General features: G+C 47.5%; 1 protein-coding gene across 4 annotated transcripts; it reads left to right on the forward strand.

Annotated features, from left to right (window-relative positions):
* Positions 1–620: 620 nt before the first annotated feature.
* kif26aa (kinesin family member 26Aa) lies at positions 621–24,716 on the forward strand. Of its 4 annotated transcripts, none has more exons than XM_076755841.1 (13): positions 621–2,873; positions 5,841–6,033; positions 7,833–8,036; positions 8,292–8,385; positions 8,501–8,775; positions 9,721–9,904; positions 11,466–11,622; positions 12,378–12,540; positions 13,446–16,656; positions 18,336–18,526; positions 19,815–19,838; positions 20,902–21,052; positions 22,905–24,716. In XM_076755841.1, exons 1-13 carry the CDS (start codon positions 2,857–2,859, stop codon positions 23,087–23,089), a joined length of 5,049 nt encoding a protein of 1,682 aa, XP_076611956.1. In that variant the 5' UTR covers positions 621–2,856; the 3' UTR covers positions 23,090–24,716. The 4 variants fall into 4 exon arrangements, with proteins under 4 accessions (XP_076611956.1, XP_076611957.1, XP_076611958.1 ...); XM_076755842.1 differs by having other exon boundaries at positions 19,818–19,838; XM_076755843.1 differs by lacking the exon at positions 19,815–19,838 and having other exon boundaries at positions 18,336–18,547.
* Positions 24,717–26,254: the final 1,538 nt, after the last annotated feature.

Below are 26,254 nucleotides of genomic sequence, written 5' to 3' on the forward strand. Positions count from 1 at the left end.
CACATGCACACACACACGCACACACATGCACACACACGCACACACATGCACACACATGCACACACATGCACACACACGCACACACATGCACACGCACACACACACACACACATGCACACACATGCACACACATGCACACACACACGCACACACATGCACACACACGCACACACATGCACACACATGCACACACACACACACACATGCACACACACACACACACACATGCACACACATGCACACACACACGCACACACATGCACGCACATGCACACACATGCACACACACACATGCACACACACACGCACACACACACACACACATGCACACACACATGCACACACACACACACACACACACACACACACGCACACACATGCACGCACGCTGAGTGTTTTTGAAGTCCAGTCGTGGGGGGGCAGTGGTGTCTGTCGTCTCATGAAGTATTCATGTAGCATGTCAAGTGTGTGTGTGTGTGTGCGTGTGTGTGTGCGTGTGTGTGTGCGTGTGTGTGTGCGTGTGTGTGCGGTTTTCACGGCTGCTGTGTGTCGACAAGACAAGGAGGCGGGGCTGTGGAGAGAGGGAGAGGGGGGAGGAGGAGGAGGGGGGAGGAGAGGGAGGGAAGGTGAGCGAGGCAGACGGACGGACGGACGGACGGAGGGAGGGAGGGAGGGAGGGGAGGAAGGCTGGAGCATCGCCAGTGTTTCCCGGCAACAAAAGCAACGAGAGGCAGGAATCCACCCGCTCTCCATTCACTCGTTTATTTCCACCTCTAATCCTTTATTCCTCCTCTGCTGCTTCTCTTCATCCCATCTCTCTCTCGCTCTCTCCCGGAGTTAGAGGAGGAGGAGGAAGAGGAGGAGGAAGGAGGGAGGGGTGGAGAGGAAAAGCATTGCGATACTGCAGGAACAGACTGAGGAGCTACAGGAGAGAAGAGAGGGAGAGGAGAGGGAGAGGTGGAGGAAGGAGGAGAGAATCAGAAAGAAAACGAGGTAAAATGGACAAAAGGAGGGAGACAGAAACAAATAGACGCTGGAGGTGATGAGAAAGAAGGTGAAAGAGGTGAAGAGTGAGGAAAACTGGAGGAGAGCCAAAGATACAGAAAAGAGACAGAAGGAGCAAGAGGAGAAGAGAGAGGAGAAGATTAAAGTGAAGGTAAAGACAGAGGAAAAGAGGTCAAATGACAGGAGGGAGAGAGAATGAGTGGGAGAAAAGGACTGAGATGATGAAGGGAAGAGGAAATGTAGCAGAGAAAAAGAGAAAAGGAGGAGAGGAGGATAAAAGAGAAGGATAAGGAGAAAGAAAAGGTGAACAGAGATCTGGTGCAACCATTGACTCTAGAATGCAGTCAGATGATGGAGGGACGATGATGGAGGGACGATGATGGAGGGATGAGGATGAGTCTGTCGTGTTTTTCTGCTTTGACAAACTGAAGCAAACCTCTTCAGGACTGTTTCACTGGTTTTTGGATCATGTTTCAACACAAACTCAAGTCGTTTTTCCCTGAAAACTTCCAGCCGCTCAGAGCGACTCTGATCCAGCAGACGTCACGTCAGAGATGAAACAGGAGGACACAGATGGACGGACGTATGGACGGACGGACGGACGGACGGAGAGTTCACTGATGTGTGAAGGATAAAGAGGTATGGCTGACCGATGGACTGAAACCTGTTGGAATATCACCAACAAATTCCCCGAGGAGTTTGGAGATTTTCCTTCAAAGATGGTGAGAGGACTTACTGATGGACGGACGGCCAGTCTACGGATGTCTTCGGGATAAATTTGGACTGTTGGACGTATCGTTGATTGTCAAACTGAGAAACGTCGGGGAAAACTCTGAGAAGAAGACAGAGCTGGAGAAATCTGTTTGCTGATACAGAAAAGTTGCAGTGAAACGAGTCGTCTTGATGGAAAATGAAGGGATTTCTTCGAATGCTCTCAGATCTCCACAGGACTTTGATAGAGAATGATCTTGAGGTTTCTGGTGGACAGAGGTCGACTTTCCTGATCCCCTGAGGTTAAAAAGGTACGACTGGACGTTTGTAGGCAGACGCACAAACAAACATGAACGATGAAGCAAACAAAATCTTTGAGAACCAACAGGAGGAACAGAAGATCGTACAGGAAGGAGAACCTCCAGCTCACAGATGTCTAAAGCAAAGATTTGGTCTGTTGGTCTGACTGGAAAACTCCAAAACTCTCTCAGGTTTTTAGTGAGAATGAAGCTGAAAGGAGGAAACAGCTGGAATGAATTGATCAGTGACTTGTAAAATAAGTCTAGTTTTGATTGAAGTCTTCTGGAGGACTTAGGTGACGATGACTCAAGTCATCGAAGGTGTTGACAGACGGGAGGTCAGTTTGCTGATGTTTTCAGAGTCATCGATGTCTGCAGAGGGACAGTCAGACTGAAAGCTGTTTGAACATTTTAAAGAACTTCCTTCAGACGTTTGTTTGATTGATCTGTAAAAGGAGAAGAAGGAAATAAAAGGACGTCCATCAAAACCTCCGCTGGAACAACGAAGCCTCCATCGGATTCGGACCGGATACCTTTGGGTTCTGACACCTGGTCTTGGATTTTGGATGGAACAGCTGGGTCTTCTTGAAGCTCCATGAAGCTGTTTGACCCTCTTTTTCTGGATTTACTGGATTTGATCTGAAAAGCTTCATTTTCTGAACCTCTTCTGGCTCCATGTGCTGACTGCGTTCAGCCTGATGACGTCTGTCAGAGTTGCCTCCATTAGAGTTGTGATTTCTGCTTCTTGTTGGATGAAATCTGCTTCTTTTATGATGGCGAATGAGGACAAGAGCACGTTTGGACCCGGTTCCTCTTCAAGAAGAAGAACTTTGAGAAGATAATGGATTGGAAGGAAATGTGAGTAAAACCTTGTCTGTCTTACTTTCTGTCTTTTTTGACAGTTGGACACAGTTAAACGAAGAATGCCTCTTTGTTCATCAGGGTTTCAATGTAACTTGAGATTTAAGACTGCTGACGTGTCAAAGACAACACAATGATGGAGAATAAAGCAGTGAAGCCCAGGTGTAGTGAAGAGTGAGGACAATAAAAGACAAAGATTTAACCGTAAAGTGAGTTCATGCGTGGAGCAGAGGGAGCGTTAACTTTAATGTTCGCTTATAAAATAACTTCTACTCAGTCTCAGGCCTTTTCATTAGTCTGAGGTCTCTGCGGCGTCTTTGTCTTCAGCTGTCACATGATTCACAGACACATTATTGAGTCTCGCTGCCTCACAGGAAACAGAAACATCATTTTCCTTTAAATGTGCAATAACTGAGAAAACATCAACTGGTCTATATAAACAGTTTCAAAGGAGGAAAAACAGTCACTTGGACATTTCCAGTCACAGACGGACAGAACGGAGGACAAAGGTGTTTGAATTAGTGATCAAGCTAAAAAAAACTAAAACGCTGACGTCCTCTAACGTGACTGAGATTCAAAGAAAAGCAGAAGATTTTCTGATCTGACAATCAATAACTACAGACAATCAATAACTGCAGACCATCAATAACTACAGACAATCAATAACTGCAGACCATCAATAACTGCAGACAATCAATAACTACAGATCATCAATAACTACAGACCATCAATAACTACAGACAATCAATAACTGCAGACCATCAATAACTGCAGACAATCAATAACTACAGATCATCAATAACTACAGACACGCTAACAGACTGTTAGCAGATTAGCTGCAAACACAAACTGCCGTAATGTCCCAAAAATGCAAACTCAGCGCTAAAACAATCAGTTCAGTGTTTAGCCTGTTTAGCCTTAATGCTAACGAACAGTGTGTGAGCACAGAACAGCAGAACAAGAGCATGTACCAAACAAGGTCCAGAGCGCCTAGAATATAATCCAGAGCGCCTAGAAAATAATCCAGAGCGCCTAGAAAATAATCCAGAGCACCTAGAATATAATCCAGAGCGTCATCTAGAACATACAGAAGAGAGATGAAATGAAGAAAGGAGACAGAGCTCAGGAGCTTAAGTCAACACTCTGGTTCACATTCATCAAGTGTAAATGTCAGCATTTCAGAACACACACACACACACACACACACACACACACACACACACACACACTCGGTGTATTCCCAGAGGCTGCACTCTGTCCTGTCCTTCATGGAAGCTGTAATTACAGGCTCTGCTCTCTGATTGGACTGAGTGAGGAGGAAGAGCAGGAGATCAGGGAGACTCTTCTTCTCTAATGATGTCAGATCTGACTTCGACCCCCCATTGATTAACTTCTTCAGAGCCTCAGCTCAGCTCCAACAGTGAAAGATGATTGATCCCTTCATAATCCTTTCATCCCATAATAATAACGACGATGATGATGATGATGATGATGATGATGATGAAGATGAAGAGTCATGCAGCAGGAGGAGTTTTTGCAGACGCTTCAGTTCTTGGAGGAAACATTCAGTCATTGAAACTGGTTGAAATGTTCTCAGCTGCTCTGAGATCAGCTGTGACCTAAAAATGATCCAGGACACTCTTCATCACACAGACACCCTCCTCTTCCTCACTGCTGCGTCCTGTCATACATCCTGCAGGTCCTGTGGAGCAGCTACAGGCTCTATGAACATGGACGTAGTCTCTGACTCCACCCACAAGCTGGTGTCATTATGAAGCTCAGCGTCAGCATCTCCACCAGACTCAATCAAACCCCATCAGACTCCATTGGACTCCACCAGACTCCATTGGACTCCACCAGACTCCATTGGACTCCACCAGACTCCAACAAACTCCACCAAACTCCACCAGACTCCACCAGACTCCATCAAACTCCACCAGACTCAATCAAACCCCATCAGACTCCACCAGACTCCAACAAACTCCACCAAACTCCACCAGACTCCACCAGACTCCATCAAACTCCACCAGACTCAATCAAACCCCATCAGACTCCACTGGACTCCACCAGACTCCATCAGACTCCACCAGACTCCACCAGACTCCACCAGACTCCAACAAACTCCACCAAACTCCACCAGACTCCACCAGACTCCATCAAACTCCACCAGACTCAATCAAACCCCATCAGACTCCATCAGACTCCACCAAACTCCACCAGACTCCACCAGACTCCACCAGACTCCATCAGACCCCATCAAACCTCATCAAACCCCATCAAACCCCATCAGACTCCACCAGACTCCACCAGACTCCATCAGACTCCACCAGACTCCACCAGACTCCAACAAACTCCACCAAACTCCACCAGACTCCACCAGACTCCATCAACCTCCACCAGACTCAATCAAACCCCATCAGACTCCATCAGACTCCACCAAACTCCACCAGACTCCACCAGACTCCACCAGACTCCATCAGACCCCATCAAACCTCATCAAACCCCATCAAACCCCATCAGACTCCACCAGACTCCACCAGACTCCATCAAACTCCACCAGACTCAATCAAACTCCACCAGACTCCATCAGACTCCATCAGACTCCAGCAGCTGTCACTGAAAGCAGCCACGGCCGTAATCATGCAGACCTTTAAGCTTTAATGTATTTAAAATGAGTGAGTTCTATAAAAAATGTGAAACCGCGCTCCGGTTCTGATTAGAACTGGTTCTGTGTTCAGAGGAGGATCCTGGTCTTGGTCCTGGTCTGCAGTGACTTGAGACACGATGAGTTTATTCACATGAACTGAATCTTTCACGGATGTCAACCAAAGAGTTTCTGTCGTGTGGAGCTCAGCCTGGAGTCTGGATGTGATTTATATCAAAATAAATATAAATGTAAATGTTAACATAGACATTAATGTAAATGTGATGACGGGCTCTGACTCGCTGTCTTTTCACCTTCAGGGCGGCTCAGAAGCTCAGCCTGTCCCGCAGGAAGAAGTCCCAGCCGGGCCCCGGCTCCCCGCCCAGCGAGGCCCCGGGGCCCCTGCTCTACACCGGGGGTTTCAGCGGGGCCCTGCAGCTCTCCCCGCCAGCCGTCCCACCGTGCCTCCTCCGGGCCGGGTCAAAGGTCAAGGACGTGCCGGGAATGGGGAAGGTGAGATGTCACGCTGTTACCCAGAATACCGTGCAGGAGATCAGGGTCCAGATCAGCTGCTTCTCAGGCTGCTGGAATCTCATGAATCCAGCTGTGATGCACCAGCAGGCGGCGGGTCGTGGGAAGGGTCTGCAGTGGGGGGGTCAGTGGGAAGATAGGGGTCACGGGGTCGTCTGGATGAAGGAGCTTCCTGTTTGAGTATGAAGGAGCTGATTGAAAGACGAGTCTGCAGCCAGGAACCAATCACATTCAGTGTCTTCAGTTTTTAATTCAGCTCGTTTTTTACCGTTGAAACAGGAAAAACATGTTTTTGCTCTTCATCAGTCTCAAACTCTGACTTCACTCTGCTTCCTCCTCTCGATGTTTCTGTCTGTCGAGGACATGATGTGGCCTCAGCTGCTGCTCTGTGGGTCATTCCTCCCTCAGTCCCCGACATGAGGCGCAGAGCAGGTCTCCACTAAATGAACTTAATTACACTCTGAACCTCCTGACAGCACCAGACTCCCTTCAAAATCCCCCTGAATTAGCATCAAAGATGTTTCACAGCAGCTTGTTCCATCAGGAACATTGGAGGCGTCTGCTGAGGCTGCAGGAAGCTGCAGCTGACGGCAGCCAATCAGTGAGCTCTGACAGAACGCTGGCTGTCAAAGGAAGCTGGACGAGTCCAGATGTCCACGTCAGCTTCTTCGTCAGCACGCACCTGCTCATCCTCAGCCAATCAAATCCAGTGAAATAGTTTTTCCACCGGCAGGAAGGTTTCCGACTTCCTGAAGGAGATAAAACCGACAGAGAGGTGATAAACGTTTTTATCGGTGCTCGTCGGCCGTAAACTGAGCAGCTTTACGTCTGCAGCTCAGAAACTGATGGATGGACTGAGCTGAGGTCAGCACAGCAGCCGTCAGCTGAGCAAATCAAACTGTTCACAGATCAGTGACACTGAGGAGAGCTTCAGATAAACGGCTCTGTCTGTTTCCTTTCCTCATTTCATTTTCTGTTTATTTCTGGTCTTTCTGTCAGTTCTTCGTCTCATTCTTTCGTTCTTTCCTTCCATTTACTTGATCCAGTTTTCTCTTTGTGTAAAAGAGACGTCAGCTGATTCCTCACATCAGCGTTCTGAGGCTCACGCTGCCGCTCGTCGCAGTTCAGGACTGTTTTATTATAACGTGTAATATTTGAAAGGGCCTCTGAGCTGACTGGAGATCAGCTGCTTCCTGAGGATGAGGCGACGATTCGCTCCGACTCGCAGCGACACATCATTTAAAAACTGCTGCGTCTCAGATTGTTATTGGCTTTAAACTTGACCTCCTCGCTGCCAGGACGTGCTGACTCAGCAGCTCTGAGACAGACCAATAAAAACGCATCAGAGAGTCAACGTGGCACAGGAGGCTGATCTGAGGTCAGATTCAGCAGCTGCTGCAGGTCAAAGGCTCCCAAAAACATGACTGAGGACATCAGAAGACGTTCGTGATGTGAAGTTTATCAAACGGCTCACGTTCACCTTTGGGAGGAGCAGCCAGGGCCTCACCTGAAATCTGACTGGCCCCCTTTGTGACCCCCCACCAGAGTCAGAGGATGATTAGCCACAGAGAGACTCTGTCCATCCGGGGGTGTTGTAGGGGGCCGGGGCCCCTCGTGTGTCTGTGTCCAGGGGCCCCTCGTGGCTGTGGGACAGGGCTCTTTGTTCACTGCTGCTGTGACATTAAAGATTTGATACAAATAAAATTAGAAAACATGATAAAATATCTGACTGAAACATAATTAGCATTTTCAAAAGATGTGGACTCCCCCTCTGTCTCCAGGTCCGAGCGATGGTCCGGATCTGTTCGGTCCACAGCACCGAGTCCTCGGAGTCCATGTCCCTCCTGAAGGTGGACAGCAGGAAGAAGCAGCTGACACTCTGCGAGACATCAACTGCCGGACTGTCCGCCGCCCAGAGACGCTCCTCCGCCTCTTCTCCAAAGACCTTCATGTTCGACGCCGTCTTCTCCCAGGATGCTTCACAGGTGAGACGGGACCTGGACAGGTTCACGTTTGACAACAAGACACGTTCAACGGCCAGACGGAGACACTTTGCATCACACACATTAATGACGTGCAGGAAGGTTTCCTCTGATCTCACGGTCAGGTGACTTAAGTCGCAACATTATACACAAAGCATGATGGGAAATGTAGTGCTCCAGCTCAAGCATGTTTGTCCCAAACAGACAAAAACCAAACTTTTGGATTGGATGATTCTAACTGGATCTCGATCCTGATAGGCTGAGGTGTGTTCAGGGACGGTGGCTGAGGTCATCCAGTCGGTGGTGAACGGCGCAGACGGCTGCATCTTCTGCTTCGGACACGCGAACCTGGGTAATGACACCACACACGCGCACACACACACACACACACACACACACACACACACACACACACTAGATCTTTTCTGAGAAGTCACATCATTGTTGTGTTGGCCCTGCCCCCCCAGGTAAGACATACACCATGATTGGTCAGGACTGCTCCACCCAGAGTCTGGGCGTGGCTCCCACAGCCGTCTCCTGGCTCTTTAAGGTGATTGAGGAGCGCAGGGAGAAGTCTGGAGCTCGCTTCTCAGTCAGAGTCTCTGCGGTGGAGATCTCCGGTCGGGAGGAGACGCTCACCGACCTCCTGGCTGAATTCTCCACCTCCTCGTCAGCGGGGGCCCACCAGGAGGCCCCGGGCCCCACGGTGTCACTGCTAGAAGACCCCCTCTGTGGATCCCAGGTACAAAAACCTCCTTCTTCATCCACTTCCTCTGAAATCACCTCCTTCTTTCACCTCCTTCTTTCACATATTTCTTCCCTTCAGCTCACCAGCAGAGAGGGAGGCAGCAGCACAGTAACCCGATTTTCAAAATAAAAGACAGGTGTCTGTAAACAAACCAGATTTATGACCCAGTTTCCTCTTTGGTCAATGTTTGATGAAACTGTGCTAGATGGAGGGATGATTGACAGCTCCGTGTATTCCTGCACCTGATTGGACAACAAAGGTGATCTGAAATATTCAGGTGTTTCAGTTTCAAGCCTGCAGCCTTCATGTGTCTCAGGTGAAACCATCAGGTCACCTTGTTGACTCTCCTCGCCTCCTTCCCTTCACCATCTCCTCCCTTCCTCTCCTCCTCTTCACCCCAGAGACTTCATCTCCGTCCACATCCGTCCAATTAGCGCTGACCTTCTTCCTTTTATTCCTCTTCAGTCTGTTTTATCTCCCCCGGGCTCCTTCTGTCTGACATTTTTTATCTGCTGTCAGTTTAATTTTCTTTTTCTGTCTCCATATTTTTCTTCTTTTTTCTTTATCAAACCTCATTCTGTCTTTTTTCAGCTCTAATCGTTCTCTCACTTTTATCTCTGAGAAACTCTTCAGTCACGTCGTTTTCAGTCCAGTTGAGACGTCATGATAAACTGAATACGAGGTCTAAATCTCACCTGCAGAAACTTCACGACTCGGGGGGGGGGGGGGGGGTCTTTAGATTTAAAAAGCTCATGATCACCCTGAAGTACTCGTCCTCTTCATGGTATCAGTCATTTCGTATTTCGTAATAATGAGACGTCAAATGACGGCAAACAATTAAGACTGCTGATGACTGAGGACGACCTTGATCATTACCTTTGGTTTCTTCTGGGTTCTTTCCTTCTTTCCCACGTCTCTTGCTCGCTCTCTCTCCATCAGCTCCAGAACCAGACGGAGCTGCGAGCGACCAACGCAGAGCGAGCAGCATTTTTCCTGGACGCCGCCTTGGCAGCGAGGAGGAGCAGTCGGGCGCCGAACGACCAGGAGGCCCGGAGGAACTCGCACTTCCTGTTCACCCTGCACCTCTACCAGGAGAGGCCGGACAAGAGCAACAAGGCAGCAAGTCAGTGTGTGTTTGTCTGTGAACGGAGGCACAGTGATCAGACATGATGGAGGTGTTGAGTGTGAGGAGATGTTTCAGTGTGAGTCAGGTTGATTCAGTGTCCGTTGTCTTCTGGTACCACAGAACCAAACGTGTAGCAGCTCTGGTCCAGAATCAACTCCAATCAGCAGCCGTGAGGACAGATTTCAGCCTTTCAGACTTATCGTCAACCAATCCCATAGAAAGACCAGTTTACGTTGGACAACAACTTTTTAAAAAAAACATATTTCTAAACATATTCTATAATGTGTCGCTCATAAAGTCCAGCACAGCTCCCAAGATGTGGTCTAAAATCGGCAGGAGAAGGCAGCGTGACCGAGGAGACGGGAGCGTCTGGCTGCGTCTCACAAGAAAAGACATGAAGTGGGAGAACATGAGTCCTGAGGTCAGCCGACCAATGGCACCAGCGGAGCTGAGACAGGAAGCACTGCCTCCAGGATACCTGTATTCCCATCCCATGTTCGGACTCAAACCAGCAGTGAATGGATCACAGTTCACTGACTGGTCTTCTTCCTCTGAGCCATTGCCCTCCATTAAAACACATCAACACTGCTGCACCCGCTGACAGGTTCCTTTATCACCATGAACAACCTAAATCAGTCTCAAATGCTAGAAAATGCAGCGGTGAACACACCTGCACAGGTTACAACCAGAGACGTGGCAACATCAGTTTAGCACCAGCGTCGTGAACAAACAGCAGGTTATAGACACGGCCAGAATAACATCAACCATTAACGGTCGTGCAGCTCTTTTTCCCTCTGCTGTTCATTTCCAAACACATAGCTGTTAATTAGCTTCATTTGGAGCTGCTAACATGCTCAACAACAACATTAACAAGCAGAGAGGCTACGCTAAGGCCACCTCCGCCCACGTCGACCTGTCGCAGCAGAGACATTTCCACAGTTACGAGTGTTTCACTGCCCCTCCATCCACGCCTGGAATAAATCTGCATGGCTAATGAGGCCTGAAGCCTCTGTGTCCTGCAGTGTTTAGAGACGGCCGGATATAAAACTGTAAACTCAGCTGTTCTCAGCACTTTCTAAATGTTGCTGATGTGGCTGGTTGATCATTCACACCATCATTCCTCTGACTTAATGAAATGAACAGGTAGTTTCAATGAGCAGAGACATCAGACTGATGCTGATCTGAACACCGAAGCTGATTCTGAGTCCTGATATCACCACAAAAACAAATGTTTATTCGAGGAATTTAAACCTGAACTTATTTAAATGAGATATCTGAAACATGTGCGTGGTGTGCATGAATATACTTATGTATTTGGCTGTAATGTTATAGAGTCATGAATCTGATGACTTAACACTCGACAACACACTTATTTCACCTGATAAATGGCTTCAAACAGCCAATCAATTCTCAAATAAGCACTGATTACGTTTCTGTCTCTAAACAAATCAATGCATCGACCAGTCATGCCACCAACCAATCGTCTGAGTGCTAATCAGCAGGTAAACGGGCTGTGTCATATGCTGTCTTTTGAAAGCGTGTCCCCTCTGTCCCCCAGTGTCTGGTCGGAGTCGCCTCCACCTGCTGGATTTGGGAAGCTGTGAGACGGACATAAGCAGGACCAGAGAGGGAGGTGGAGGTCAGTGTCTGTCTCTGTCGGCGCTGGGAAACGTCATCCTCGCCCTCGCCAACGGAGCCAAGCACGTTCCCTACAGGTATGAGCTCAGTGAACCAGCAGGGGTCAAAGGTCAGAGTGCCCAAACAACAGATGGATGGTTAACTGTAAGCTAGCTGGTGACGGATGAACTGATCGTTTGTATGTTTGTGTTCAGCCTCTCTCCTGGTTCCTATTGTCTCTGCATTTTTCATAAAGACCTGTGATGCACATTTCCAGCTCGTGGACACACGTGGCCAAATTGCATCGTGCCGTAGTCCGCCTGTCTTTCCACTGACTTTGTATTTCAATTGAATTATCTTCACAGCAACATTGTGGATGTAAATACACTCTAATTCACGTTTAATTTTCTGAAATTTCACTTATTTGCACAAACCTTTCTCAACACTTACTGGGAACATGCATGCCCAAAGCTGGTGGAAGTTGTTGGTTGAGCCAGATGAGGTGAAGAAAAGCCCAAAATGAGGATTCGCTGAAAGAAAAAGGATCTCAGCTTTGCTGTTGTGCTTAAAGAAGCTCAAACTGCAGTATGTAGATTCAGTTTGTGATCATTCTTTTGACTCCAGGTCCTTTCAAAGGCAGGATTTCCTGAACATTTCACTGCCTCCAGATCACATGTGGCGTGTAGTTCAAAGTGGGCTTCATTAATGTGTAATGAGAGATCATTCCTATTCCTTTTTGTGCCCAACTGTTGCGTGTGGTAATGAATGGTCTCTGGGATCCTGTGGGGTTTCTCTGGAGTTTTTTCCTCTTTCTTTTTTTGGCTAACGAGGGGTCTCTTGATGTATTATTCAGGGACAGTAAGCTTACCATGCTGCTGAGTGAATCCCTGGGAAACATCAACTGTCAAACCACCATGATTGCCCACATCTCCGACTCCCCGGTGAACTACATGGAGACACTGACCACAGTGCAGCTGGCCTCCCGCATCCACCGCATGAGGAAAAAGAAGTCCAAGGTACTTCCGGTTGTATTTGTTCAGCTCAGTGCTGTCGAGGATCTCGTAGGCTGGAAAAGACCAGTTCTTAGTTTGCTGATATTTCTCTGTGAAACCAAACCGTTTGGTGCTTTATTTTAAAATGAATTCCATTATGAACACAGCAGATCAGGACACTTTTAATGTCTGCGTGACATTTAAAACTCCAGTTTTTAACAGTGTTTAACTGAGTGATTTTTTATTTGATGTTTGGAGTGATGTGACATACTGATTTTCAATTCAATTCAATATTCCTTTATTTGTCCCGCGAGGGGAAATTCCAGAAAAAAGAAAAAAAAAAGATTTCCTCCATTTTACTGTGTTGAAAAAGAAATTTACAGCAGTGAAGCTACATTTGGAAAAAAAAAATTAAAGGGAAATAAAAGATTTAAGAAGATGATTGTTTCTTTGAAATAAGAATTCAGGGGCTTGAAGGTGGGTTCTGATCTCACAGGTTTCTGTCTCTGAATGAGTTTGAGCTAATTTCCTGATGCTGGTGTCAGCAGGAACCTTCCTTTCTATCATCTAAATCTGTATGATCAGGTCAGAGTCATACAGTCATAATTCAGTGAGTTCTTTCTGCCATGATATGACAGGTAATCAATATCACTGACCCCATGGGGACAACAGCCTTTGTGGTGAGATGAGGAAGGCTTTCGCTGTCATTAGAAGCTGTAGATGTATTTTATAGATTGAAAAAGCCACATGGAAACAGGGTTTACAAGCTTCTATGTCTCATTGACATTCATTTTAATCTAACTCTCAATGTGCACGTTTGACCTCAAACTGTATTAACGAAGATCAGAAATGGATTTGTCTTCAGGTTGATCGCCTAGTAGTTCAGGCCACTTTAATATGTTAATGCTCTGTGATTTCTCTGTCTGCAGTATGCCTCAAGCTCATCTGGAGGAGAGAGTTCCTGTGAAGAAGGCCCATCCCACCGACCTCCTCATCTGCGACCCTTCCACCCTCGGACTGTGGCCCTCGATCCAGACACGCCCCTGCTGCTCTCCAGCGATCCTGACTATTCCTCCAGCAGCGAACACTCCTGTGACACAGTCATCTACGTCGGGCCTGGAGGGACGGCCTTCTCCGACCGAGAACTGAGCGACAATGAGGGACCACCCTCCTTTGTTCCCATCATCCCCTCCCTGAACAAAAAGCGGGTCAAAGATGCACCCCGGTCTGACGGTGATCACTTTAAGTGTAACACATTTGCAGAGCTACAGGAGAGACTCGACTGCATCGATGGCAGCGAGGGCCCGGCTATGTTTGGCCCAGAGGGCAAAGCAACACAAGCAGCAGCATTTAGGACTCAGACTGGAACTGCTAAACCCACAGAGGCAACATCTCTGCCTAAATCTGATAAGAACTCCTCTGAAAGGTTCTCAGAAAGCACACCAACCACATGCACAAATAAACCTGTTCAGGAACTATTTAAATTCCCTGAAGCCAGTGGCCTCATGGACACGTCCAAACGGACCAGTGCGGATGGGGATAAACTTTCAACTACTTCCTTTCAGCCATGTGTGGTGAAGTCCACTGGGACATTTTCCCAGGACTCAGAGCTTGTGGTGCGAGAGAAGATCTACCTCAAGGAAGGTGTACCCAAGCCATCGGCCTCACCATCCTTAGCCACGACATCCAGGGTAGCATCTCAGCCTGGGGAGGTTGCCGGTAGGACTCCCCCTGTGGGTATGAGTCAACAAGCACTGAGGCAACACCAAGTAGTGGGGTCCACCAACACAGAAAGGGGTCCTTATACAAGCAGATTCCCCATGGAGGTCAACAATCTTCGAGCATCTCTGTTAGGAAGATGCCTTGACAGAGATTTTCTGACGACGACAGTTTCACTGCAGCAGCCTGTGGAGCTGAACGGGGAGGATGAGCTTGTGTTCACAGTTATCGAGGAGCTTCCTTGTGGCCTTGTCCCAGACAATGGTCGCCCCGCCAACCTGGTCAGCCTCAACAGCGACTGCTCTCTGCAGGCTTTAGCCTCTGGCTCGCGCCCTGTAAGCATCATCAGCAGTATTAACGATGAGTATGATGCTTACACATCTCAGCAAGGAGATGTGGGACCTGGTCCTGATATTAACACGAACTGCCAGGAAATGCTGTTTCCCCAACATGGCAGTAAGCAGTCAGCTGTTGGCTCTTGGCCAAGTGAAGTAAGTGCTGATTCAACTGGAAGTGAAGGAACTCATTCAACAAGCAGGCTTTACTTGAGGGATGAAAACATGGCAACAGAAAATGCATCCACGCTCACCTCACCAAGTGTTTTTCTTAAACAGCCATTTTTGCAGCATGGCATCAAGAGCTCCCTGAATGACAGCGGTTGTTTCTCAGAGCTGGACAGTAACCATGCTACTCCAAACAAACCTTCTTTTACCAAGTGTCCTCCCTCCCCTGACTCAACCAAAGCTTCTCTCAAAGGCTCTCTCAAGATGAAAGCCAGTACTCTAAACACTTCAGTGTCAGCCCAGATTCACCATCATGCTGCCCATTCCAGTCTTCCCAGGAAAACCAAGCCTACCTCATCTGTATCTGTGGGCTGCAGCAGACAGGAAGGCAGACATGATGACTTTTTGCTTCAGGGAAGCAGTGACTTTGATCCCAGAGAGTTTGAGTTTCTCTCTGCAAGTAAGCCACCAAGAAGTGGCATGAGTACCGGTTCCTCTAGGAGGCCTGGAGGGAACAGTAACAGTGTACCCCGACCACCAAAGGCACAAGTGTCATCCTCAGCTCAAAGAGTCGTGGACGGTTGTGAGAGGTCCAGCAGCAGGAGAGGAGACACTTTCATCAAGCTGCCAAGACTCACCCGAGGTGCTACGACACTAGGAACTGTTTCTATTCCTCAGAGTTCTGAATCGAAATGGGGTCAAGAGGGCACTTCGGTGACAGGTACCTTGAGGTTTTCATCTTTAGGAAAAAAGTCAAATGGCCAGAAAAGCATCATGATCTCCAAGTCTGGAAACATCTCTCCTCCTGCTCCATCTGTCAAACAGTCAAGCCAAGAACAAAAGACAAGGACTGCACCATCTCCAAGTGCCTTAAAAACAAGCAGCGACACTGTAAAGTCCTCAATCTCTAAAACATCATCCTCAGAGGAAGAATTCAAGATCAGGCTGCGGGCAGATTCATTCAGTCACAGGACATCTAGTATAAAAACTGAGCATGGCTCTGCAAGGACATCTTCAAGCTTGAAGACACGTGGGGCCAAAGCAGAGTCTTCCAGGTACTATGGGAGTCTGATGTCTCTGGAAAGATGTGACAGTCAAACCTTAGCTGGGTCCAAGCCTCAACTGTTCAGGGAGAACAGTGGTGCTACGTTAGGAGGTAACAGCAGATCCAACAGATCAGTGCCAAGACTCGGGGTTCCAGCCTCCACCTCCACATCTGCTTCTTCTTCCCAACTTTCACCTGGTGTCTTTGCAACTACAGTCAAGGCATTGGGGCAGGCCAAAGGCAACAGTAGCTCACGAACAGCAGTCTCTAGTGTAAAGGTCCGCACCCTGTCTACCAGTAGTTCTAAGAGCCTGAGCCCCTCCCACAAAGCTCTTGATACTGTAGCTGAACGCAACACCAGCCTTCCTCCAACTGGTAAGTCCCCAGCTCGGTCAGGGATGGGAGCCAAGATGGGAAGAGGTACCATCATGGGCACAAAGCAGGCCATCAGCAGGGCAGCCAACAGCCGGGTTAGTGAACTAGCCACTGGGAGCCAAAGGAAGCAGCTCAGCCGGGGGCCTGGGGTATCAGGAAATGATGGCACTGACGGCGGAACTAGTAGTGTCAGTGAGTCGCCAATCAACATGCCACTCCCATCACCCTACAGCAAGATCACCGCACCTCGGAGGCCGCAGCGCTACAGCAGCGGCCACGGCAGTGACAACAGCAGCATCCTCAGTGGGGAGCTACCCCCCGCCATGGGTCGCACCGCCTTGTTTTATCACAGCGGGGGGAGCAGTGGATATGAGAGCATGATCCGAGACAGCGAGACCACCGGCAGCACCTCTTCAGCCCACGACTCCATGAGTGAGAGCGGAGTGTCTTTGTCCAATAGAAGCAGAGTTTCTAAATCACCCAAGAAGAGAGGAAACGGTGAGTCCATTATCCAAAGACAGTAAAGGTGTTGCAGATTATTTGGTCCAAAATAATTAGTCATCTTGAAACTGATGTAAGGACATTAACATCCCAGCTCCAGTGGCGCTCTGACAGGTGAGAGGCTTTATGACACTCTGTAGCCTCACACCAGAGAAACGCACTGGACAAATCCTGATGATTTATATATCTTTAATGGAGCTAAAGCCAAGTGAGGGTGATGTTAGAGGAAAGGTCATAAACTCATTCAAATCTAAGAGGGTTCATTGTGTCAGTCGCAGTGATGATACAGGATAGTAGATTTGAACATGTTTTATGGTCATGCACACATTTCGTCTTCATCAGGACTCATTGTTAACATGAATGTCCACAAACCTGCACATTTCTCAGCAATGTGGTCACTTGGTGAAAGTTAAATCACATGAACTGATGTCATTATACAGTGCTGTCAATAAATATAGTTATACACTGCAGTACTTGTACTCATAGCAGCTGATTGTTACACAGTATGTGTGGATTGTTTTAGTTGCCAGAGAACATTAGCATCGCTCTCATTGTTTGCTCGTCTTTAGATTACAGTTTGTATTTTTATGGGCAGTAAAAATCAGAAAGCAGCAGCTCCTGCAGACCAAAGTAAAAGTGAACACTTCCTTTAAATCTTATCCAAACACGACTGACGTGAGGTTCATTCATCAGAAGTTTAAAGCTCAAATTTGACATTCAACAACTTTTTCTCAACATACTGATTCAGAGAGTGAAGGAGTCATAAAACTTGTCTCTTCTGGAAGCTACATCAAAAAATTAACATATTTATGACTTTTTCCAAAATGTGCCGCCATCCATCACAACGTGCGACAGCGGAAAGCTGATGTTCAGAGTAATATTTTCATGAATGCTGAGCACACTGAGGACTGCAGGTATCACAGGCTGCCCTCTTCCCTCATATTTCACCACGTGAATTTATCCCTCGTCCCTGCATTATCATAAAATCTACATCTGTGCACGTTATCTGGGACGGTGTTGTAGTGAAGTCAGCCTCTGCGCTGTTACCTCACAGCAGCTGATTGTGATTCATGCGGCTGGTTGGCAGCAGCGACGCTCAGGTCAGGCAGCCTGATGCATATGGAATCAGCACTCTGTGATCTGCCTGCCATCAGTCTGTGGATCTTGGCTCGCTTCTGCCTCATGAATATTTCATGAAGCCGCGGCAATTCCCGGTGTACATATCCAACCCCAATTATCACCCACACAGCCTCCCGCCCATCCACTACACACTGCAAAGCATCCACACCCACACACACTCCTCCTCAGTCTGTTGCAGAGTGTTTTTAATGATCACTGATGGCTTTTTGTTTGTGGTGCACGCTGTTGCTTTTGGTTTCACTCTTTGCAGTTCTGATCATCATAAAGTGAATTTGTACAGCAGCCATCTGACAGACAAAGTCATTACAGATGAGATTGAGGTCTTTAGGTTAAAACCTTGTCAGCAGCACAAACGAGTGTTGACACAGAATGGAGGAAGTGGAAGTGCTGAATGAAAAGATGATGCTAATTAAAAATAATGAGCTGTGTGTTTGCTGTCATCCACTGATCTCATGAACTCGATAAAGTCTTATTTCACAGCTCCGGACTGAAAAAAATCACTTTCTGCTGTCAAGTCATCATTTCGCTTCTTCCAGGTTTCCAGCGGCGCCGTTTGATCCCAGCTCCACTCCCAGACACCTCCTCTCTGGGCAGGAAGGCAGGGGGTCAGTGGGTGGACCTGCCACCATTAGGCGGCATCCTGAAGGAGCCCTTTGAGATAAAGGTGTACGAGATCGACGACGTGGAGCGCCTGCAGAGGAGGAGGGAGGTGGTGGCGGGGTCAGAGGTGAGGCAGACTCCATCTGCTGTTTGTGCTCCGGAGGAGGTGAAATAACTGTCTGCTGCGTTGCTTCAATTTCATTTTCACTTCCTGAAACGAGACACTGAGCTGAGCTGAAAAAACACCTCTTTACTCAAACGTTTCTAGACAAAGAGAACGAAAGCCGCTGAGGCTCATGGGTGCTGTAGTCTTTAGAGCCGTTCCACATACATCATTTATTTTCCATTGAACGTCATGTCCTGTTACATGAGGACAGTTTCTGCTCCAAATATGTTCACGAGCCAGGCTGAGGTGTCGCGGCTCAGTGGAGCATTGAAACTGTTCAGTTAAAATAATCCTTTTTAAAACCAGCAGTGAGCTATTATTTGATATCGTCTTCATATTTATTGATTGTGAACTTCATCACTGATTTGTTTTCATGTGTTTGCACTGAAAGTCTCAAATGAAGTCATGAATTATCCTTTAGCTCTGACTTACATTCACCCTGATTTGAAAGGAAATTAATTCTGAACATCTGTCAAAATAAATGAGTCCATCATCTACATATAATGACATTTGATAGTCAGAGGAGGAATTTGTGCACCATGAAGGATCAAATACAAAAAATTATTCAGCTGAAAAGACGAAGTTTCTCAAAAATGATAATGAATAAACACAGTTCTCTATAAATTAAATCACTGTCACCTTAATTAAGGCCATTCTTAATTCATTTCCCATCAACGTCTCTCTCTTATGATCTCATCATCTGAAGTTTGTCAATTATTCCTCATTTTCTTGCAAATAGAAAGTGGAAATATTTCAGCCAGTTTCCAACAGAAGCCGATTTATTTATAATATCTGTATTTTCACACAAGAAAGAGCAATTTGAGTCAAGAGAAACAAGTTATTCATCCTGAGACGATTTACAGAAATGAGCTTCTCCTCGACGTCAGCGTCAGCAGTCCAGCCTGAGGTCGGACCTATCAGTGACAGAGTTCATCTCTGACTCAATTACAGCTTAGTCTTAGCTGATTTAGACGTGAGTGATGGCTGGGGGGGGGGGGGGGGGGGGGGGTGCAGTGATGGATGAAGGCCTCGCCTCGGCTGGCCGTCACCTCTCTCTGTGTTAACGGGTCATTAACCTTCATCGTGTGGAGCGAAGACGTGAATTCAGCTGCAGGGAGATGTGATTTATCTTCATCTTCATCATCGTCATCATCTTGTCAGTACTCAGTTACAGAGTGTGATATTAATGCTTATTATTTGTTATTAATCATCTATTTATCAACATTTCTTTGTGTTTGTCGTCTCTCAGCAGCCATTTCAGGATGTTGAAAAGGTGAGTTCAACTTTAAAATGAGATTCTGACCAATCAGCACACTGCAAAGACATCTGTCATCTGCATTGATTAATCTGTGACTGAATGAGAAAATCTTCTCAGCTTTCAGTTCACTTTTCTCCTGAAGTAACAAATCAGATCACCCAGCTGTAATCTGATTACTGTACATGAGAAATAATCAATTATTGGCTGATTTTCTGAAAGATTTTATTTTTTCAGATGTTTTATTCTGGACCAAAATGGTGAAAACGTGTTTGTGGCAGCAGCTAGCTGGTAAATTCAGAGTTAGCTGAGCAGCATTTGGTTTTGATAGACAACATGAGCTTTGACCAGCTGAACAAATAAAAGAGAGAGAGGGTGGAGACACGTGACTGGCTGAAAGGTGAGAGGGTGGAGACACGTGACTGGCTGAAAGGTGAGAGGGTGGAGACACGTGACTGGCTGAAAGGTGAGAGGGTGGAGACACAGGAAATAAAGTCCTGCTGAAATAAATGGGAATGGAAATCTGCTGAAAACACATGCTTTTATTTAAGGATTGTCTACTTGTTAACTTTGTTTTGATGGATGTTTGGATATTGGAAATAAAAAATAAAAATAATAACGATATCCTCATCCTCAAATATTCATGTTTAAATCTCAATAAATAGAATACATAAATAAAAGAGCTTCATGAAAACAAGTGACGCCTGCGGCAGGAACGGGTCAAGTCTCCAAGCGCTGCAGTGTTTCCTGTCTCTCTCCAGGTGGGACGTCCTCTCTTAAACACCTGTAATTAAGTGAAGCTGAGAGGCGACACTGATCCACCTCTCTGTCACCTGTTCATCCTCAGCTGTCCTTAATCCTTCGCTCTGCGTTTGTCGAGCAGATTAAGTCCACGGCCGGCAGATTAGCGTCCATGCTAATTTTATCTCTGGCTGGCTTCTAATTAAATCCAGTGGCCACAGATTGAATCCTCAGAGCAGGTTCGCAGCCCCTCGTTCCACTTGTGGTAATCCCCCTCCAGCCTCACGTCAGAGACTCCGCTGGTTTTATTGACTGCCATTTGGCTCTGTTTGGTCCTCAGGGGCTGCTCTACTTTAACGCCCGGCTGAGGATGCTGGAGAAGAGGCAGCAGCAGATCAGAGAGCTGAAGGGCAAACACGAGAGGCTGAAGGTGGAGCTGGAGGAGGCCAAGAGCCGGCTGATGCTGGACCCGAGCAAGTGGAGCGGAGAGTGTGAGTAAATCCTGTCTGCTGAGAGCCCGACGAGTTAAAACAGGTCAAAGAGTTAGCAGACGAACAGGAAGAGGTTCAAATGAAATGATTCAGACGATGTTCTTCTCAATTCTTTCTGATCGACGTCGAGGGGCTGAAGATCGAGACAGACAAAGCAGGACAGATCAGAAAGTCCTCTGAGACCAATTTGATTTTCAGCTGAAGACATTAAATTTACTTCACGTCTCACACAATCAGCTTCTGCCAACATTACTGAAGGTGTGACACTCATGTGGAACATCTCAAAGGTTCACGATGATCTGGCTGATGGAGGTTTGAAGGACTGAAGGCCTTTAGCTAAACGGTGTCTTTGAGGACAGACAGATCATCACATATCAGTGAGGATGATCAGCTTCAGGTCCCTTCAGTCAGGTGGAGATCATGTGTACAAACTGTCTGATCATCAGCCTGCTGTGTCTGTCGTATCCATGTTAGAGATTATTGATTGATTCAGATATAAAACCTGATCTTTCACGTCTTCGTTCATTTGATGTGTCGGCTGCAGTTTCAGTAAAGTGAAACCACGAAGCGTCTCTGAAATGAAGTAGCAGAAATATTTGTGTCTGCTCTCGGTGACGTAGCATCTCACAGGGTTATCGTAGCTGGAGAGCTAACTGCTAATATGCTAACCACCAGACACACGTTAGCACTGAGTTTCTTTTTCTCTGTTTACTCTTCCTGACGTTCAGCTCTCAGAACTCTTCATCATTTTTCAGTTAGCAGTTACTGAACAGGGGACGCAGCTCTTAGCTTGGTCGCTAACAGGACAATAAGTCTCCACGGTGTCTAAAAAGCAGGTCAGTCCTCTGTCTCCTCACTGTCCCTGTTGTGGAGAGTTCATCCTCTCACAGATGAGCGTCAGTTAATGGATGATGACCACAGCTAATAAGCTACGTTAGCTTCCTCTGGTTTGGACTCTGTGGCTCTCCGTCCACTCGGAGGTCAGCTGTCAGGACGCTTCAGTCTTTCTGGCGTCAGTGGAAAGTAGCTCCAGCCTGCAGGAAACAGTCTGAATGTGAGACTGTTGACCAGATGTAGCAGCGGCCTCCTTCATCACGCAGCACAAAAGGCAAACAAGAGTCTCCCGAACACAAAGTGGACAAACAGAGCGTCTCCTGAACACAAAGTGGACAAACAGAGCGTCTCCTGCTGAGTGCTGCCGGCGGCCTGAAGCCGAAGACCTGGTCCTCTGCCGCGGTGCTCCGGCTGTTTGAGAACAGCTTGTTGAAGCAAACTGCAAAGACAAACAGCCCCGAGGGACATATTTATTTATTTATTTATTTATCTTCTCTCAGGTCAACTCAAAGAAAGGCCTCTGAGTCTTTTCACAAGAAACTCTGAACTCTGCAAAACCCAGAAGAAAAAAGAGTCCTGAGATCAATAAGACATTATGTCCTCTGAGCCACATGGGGGGCAGCTCAGATTCTTATTGGCTGAAGGACGAGAGCTCGTAAATCATTGTCAACACAAACACAAACAAAAAAACACACACACACACACACACAAACACAAACACACTTTATTACACAAAGTTCATTGGAAACCGACTCAAAGCCAAAACCAGGTCTCTGCAGTTTGAAACACCGAACGAAGACCAAGACAATAAAAAATAAAGACTGCAGAGTCTGTCTGTCTGTCTGTCTGTTTGTTTGTCTCTTTGTTTTTGTCTTCCTGCTGATGGCATCTGTGTCTTCACTCATAAACAGTCAAAAGGGGTCTTAGCTGGACCCGCCTTGCAGACATGTGTCCTTCTCATCTTTATTAAATGTTTGGAACACTAACCCGCGTCTTTCTGTCTGTGTCCTCCCTCCAGTTGATGTGGACCAAGACCTAGACCGGGAGTCCCAAGAGTACCTGGAGGCTCTGGCTCAGGCCACAGTGGAGATGGAGTACTGCGTCAACCTCTGCAAGTCCCGCATCATGATGGAGACCTGCTTCGACATTGCTGTGATGACAGCTGCCACCACACAGGGAGGACAGCAGGAAGTGCAGGTGTGAGAGGACAGGTGGACATGTGTGTGTGAAAGGAGCCAGATACTGCACCAGTGTTCAGTCCCCCGAGGGCCCCCAAAGACCTTCATCTGCAAAACTGCTGACAGGACAAAGTCTTTGTACCGTCCGTCTGCAGGCAGGCGAGCAGCTCCGTCCACACTGAGTCCAAACTGAGGAGATGCTAACAGGAGCAGCTAACAGGAGCTGCAAACAGGAGATGCTAACAGGAGCAGCTAACAGGAGCTGCAAACAGGAGATGCTAACAGGAGATGCTAACGGGAGCAGCTAACAGGAGCTGCTACCAGCTAATTCAGCAGACTGTTCATGGAGACGGTTTGACTCAGTAGCTTCCTGTCGCTAACATTACAAGACTCTCTCTCTGCTGATGGATTTCATTGTTTCTGTCATCTTATTGGTTCACAAACAGGAAATACCTTTACACAGGAAGCACGAGCTCACTGCCTGCAGGTATGACTGAGGGAAAATGAGCCTCATGCAGATGATGTTAAACTGAGACAAACTGTCCTGACAGAGCTTTAGAGACACAAACTGAGGGGACAAGTTATTGTCCTGAGGAGAAATTCATCTTTAAAAACGTCACAGAACACGCTGACAGTGGACCAATCATCTAACAGCTTCATTCACTCATTCATTCTTTCGTTCATACAAACTAAAACCTCTGACAGACAGAAAAGACAGAATGAGTTCCAGCAGGAAAACATGAGTGATGGACGAGTTTCTGATGGAGACGTCCACAGCAGAGGAACCACCTGCTGGTCCTGGATCAGACTCTGGAAGTGCCTTTAGATTCATCCTCTCACTGAATCCTTTCCTCATTTATTCAGTTTGTAATATGAATCTGTTTTCTGGAGCTGATGTGTGCTTCTGTCCTAAAAATGAGCTTTTGGCAAGAAAAGGAAAAACCTCCTCGAGTGTCCGTCTCTGTCCTCAGTGTCCCTGCAGTCAAATCTGAACAGACAGACATCAAACACACACTTTGAGATTCAGTGTGACACTTAAAGAGGAAGTCCCTTAACGGTGATGTTCACGGCTGAGAGGACATCACCGTTAAGGGAAAGACACTGAATCATCATGTTTCTTCAAAGCAGTCAGTTGATTCTGAACTCACCTGGTGGAGGACTCACCTGGTGGAGGACTCACCTGATGAGCTCAGAATCAGCTGAATATCAGGTGTCCAGACTCTCTGGATGCGAAACTCTGAAAATGTTGAATTGTATTTTTGACATGTCTTCACTGATGATTATTTCCCAGAGACAGACACAAACAAACAGTTTGGCCTGAACTCTTCGATGCAGCAGTTCAAAGCGTCTCCGCCGTCTCTTCTTCTTCTTCTCTGGTCATTCAAACATTCTCAGGCTCTTTTTAAAGTTGCTGCATGAAACGTTTCTTCTTCCTTTTTAAAATGTGATGTTTGTTTGTTTGTTTGTTTGTTTGTTTGTTCTGCCAAACCTTTTTTAAAGTGAGTTTCTCTGCTGACGACCTCTTTCTATTTGTTCTACTTGTACAGTTTTCTAATGATTTGTAAGAGAAGAAGAGGAGAGGCAGGAAGCGTAGAGGACGAGTGCGTCACTTCATGTCATCCATGTGAATAAAGATAAAAGTCTTTTTGATGAAATCTCAGACACCTTATTTTCAGTCCTTCACAGTTTGATGCTCAGACACACCTCAGGGTTTTGACTGAGACTCGTTTAAAGCAAATGTGAAACGAGGCAACAGACGAACCCAACGAACGTTGTGAAAAGAACGTTGGCTCTGGCTTCAGGAACAGGTCGGGTCTGGGTTCAGGAACAGGTCGGGGTTTGGGTTCAAGAACAGGTCGGGTCTGGCTTCAGGAACAGGTCGGGGTTTGGGTTCAAGAACAGGTCGGGTCTGGCTTCAGGAACAGGTCGGGGTTTGGGTTCAGGAACAGGTCGGGTTTGGGTTCAAGAACAGGTTGGGTCTGGCTTCAGGAACAGGTCGGGGTTTGGGTTCAGGAACAGGTCGGGTTTGGGTTCAGGAACAGGTCGGGTTTGGGTTCAAGAACAGGTCGGGTCTGGCCTCAGGAACAGGTCGGGGTTTGGGTTCAGGAACAGGTCGGGTTTGGGTTCAGGAACAGGTCGGGTTTGGGTTCAAGAACAGGTCGGGTCTGGCCTCAGGAACAGGTCGGGGTTTGGGTTCAGGAACAGGTCGGGTCTGGCTTCAGGAACAGGTCGGGGTTTGGGTTCAGGAACAGGTCGGGTCTGGCTTCAGGAACAGGTCGGGGTTTGGGTTCAGGAACAGGTCGGGTCTGGCTTCAGGAACAGGTCGGGGTTTGGGTTCAGGAACAGGTCGGGTCTGGCTTCAGGAACAGGTCGGGGTTTGGGTTCAGGAACAGGTCGGGTCTGGCTTCAGGAACAGGTCGGGGTTTGGGTTCAGGAACAGGTCGGGTCTGGCTTCAGGAACAGGTCGGGGTTTGGGTTCAAGAACAGGTCGGGTCTGGCTTCAGGAACAGGTCGGGGTTTGGGTTCAGGAACAGGTCGGGTCTGGCTTCAGGAACAGGTCGGGGTTTGGGTTCAGGAACAGGTCGGGTCTGGCTTCAGGAACAGGTCGGGGTTTGGGTTCAAGAACAGGTCGGGTCTGGCTTCAGGAACAGGTCGGGGTTTGGGTTCAGATAAGTACGTCTGTGACGTAACAGCGTCTCCTGGGTCAGGGTGTTTGTTTGACCGTCCGTCCTCCTCCACCTTCCTCCACAGACTCTTCCTCTTTGTGCTTCGTCACCTGACTGAAGAGTTAGACGTCCAGGCAGCAGAACGGCGTCCACATGAAGGACGGCCAACGTGACATCACTTGCCGCTGTGACATTTCAGCTCCCTCCTCAGATCAGACAGCTCGTCAGGAGACAAACGGACGTCTCGCCGTGTAAATGTCAGATGAGGGGACGCAGATTCTGTCTGTCTCCACGCAGGAGACACATGAGCACCAAAACCGGCACTGGAGGACAACGTCAGTGGACGTGAGACAGGACAGAACGTCACGTCCTTGTGTGTGTGTGTGTGTGTGTGTGTGTGTGTGTGTGTGTGTGTCTGACATCACTTCCTGTCAAGCAGAAACAGACATCAGAGCTTCTGGGCGTCATGGCAACCAGGATGAAATGCTTTTAATTGACTCGTTTGTGTTTAACGAGCCTTCATT

Source organism: Chaetodon auriga, chromosome 18, assembly GCF_051107435.1.
Source record: "Chaetodon auriga isolate fChaAug3 chromosome 18, fChaAug3.hap1, whole genome shotgun sequence".
NCBI lineage: Eukaryota > Metazoa > Chordata > Actinopteri > Chaetodontiformes > Chaetodontidae > Chaetodon > Chaetodon auriga.

Bases quoted from the DNA above. Each gene is read 5' to 3' on its own strand.
- kif26aa (XM_076755841.1), top strand. The intron at 6,034-7,832 runs GTGAGATGTCAC...CTCTGTCTCCAG, and splicing joins ACGTGCCGGGAATGGGGAAG to GTCCGAGCGATGGTCCGGAT. The intron at 11,623-12,377 runs GTATGAGCTCAG...TGTATTATTCAG, and splicing joins GCCAAGCACGTTCCCTACAG to GGACAGTAAGCTTACCATGC.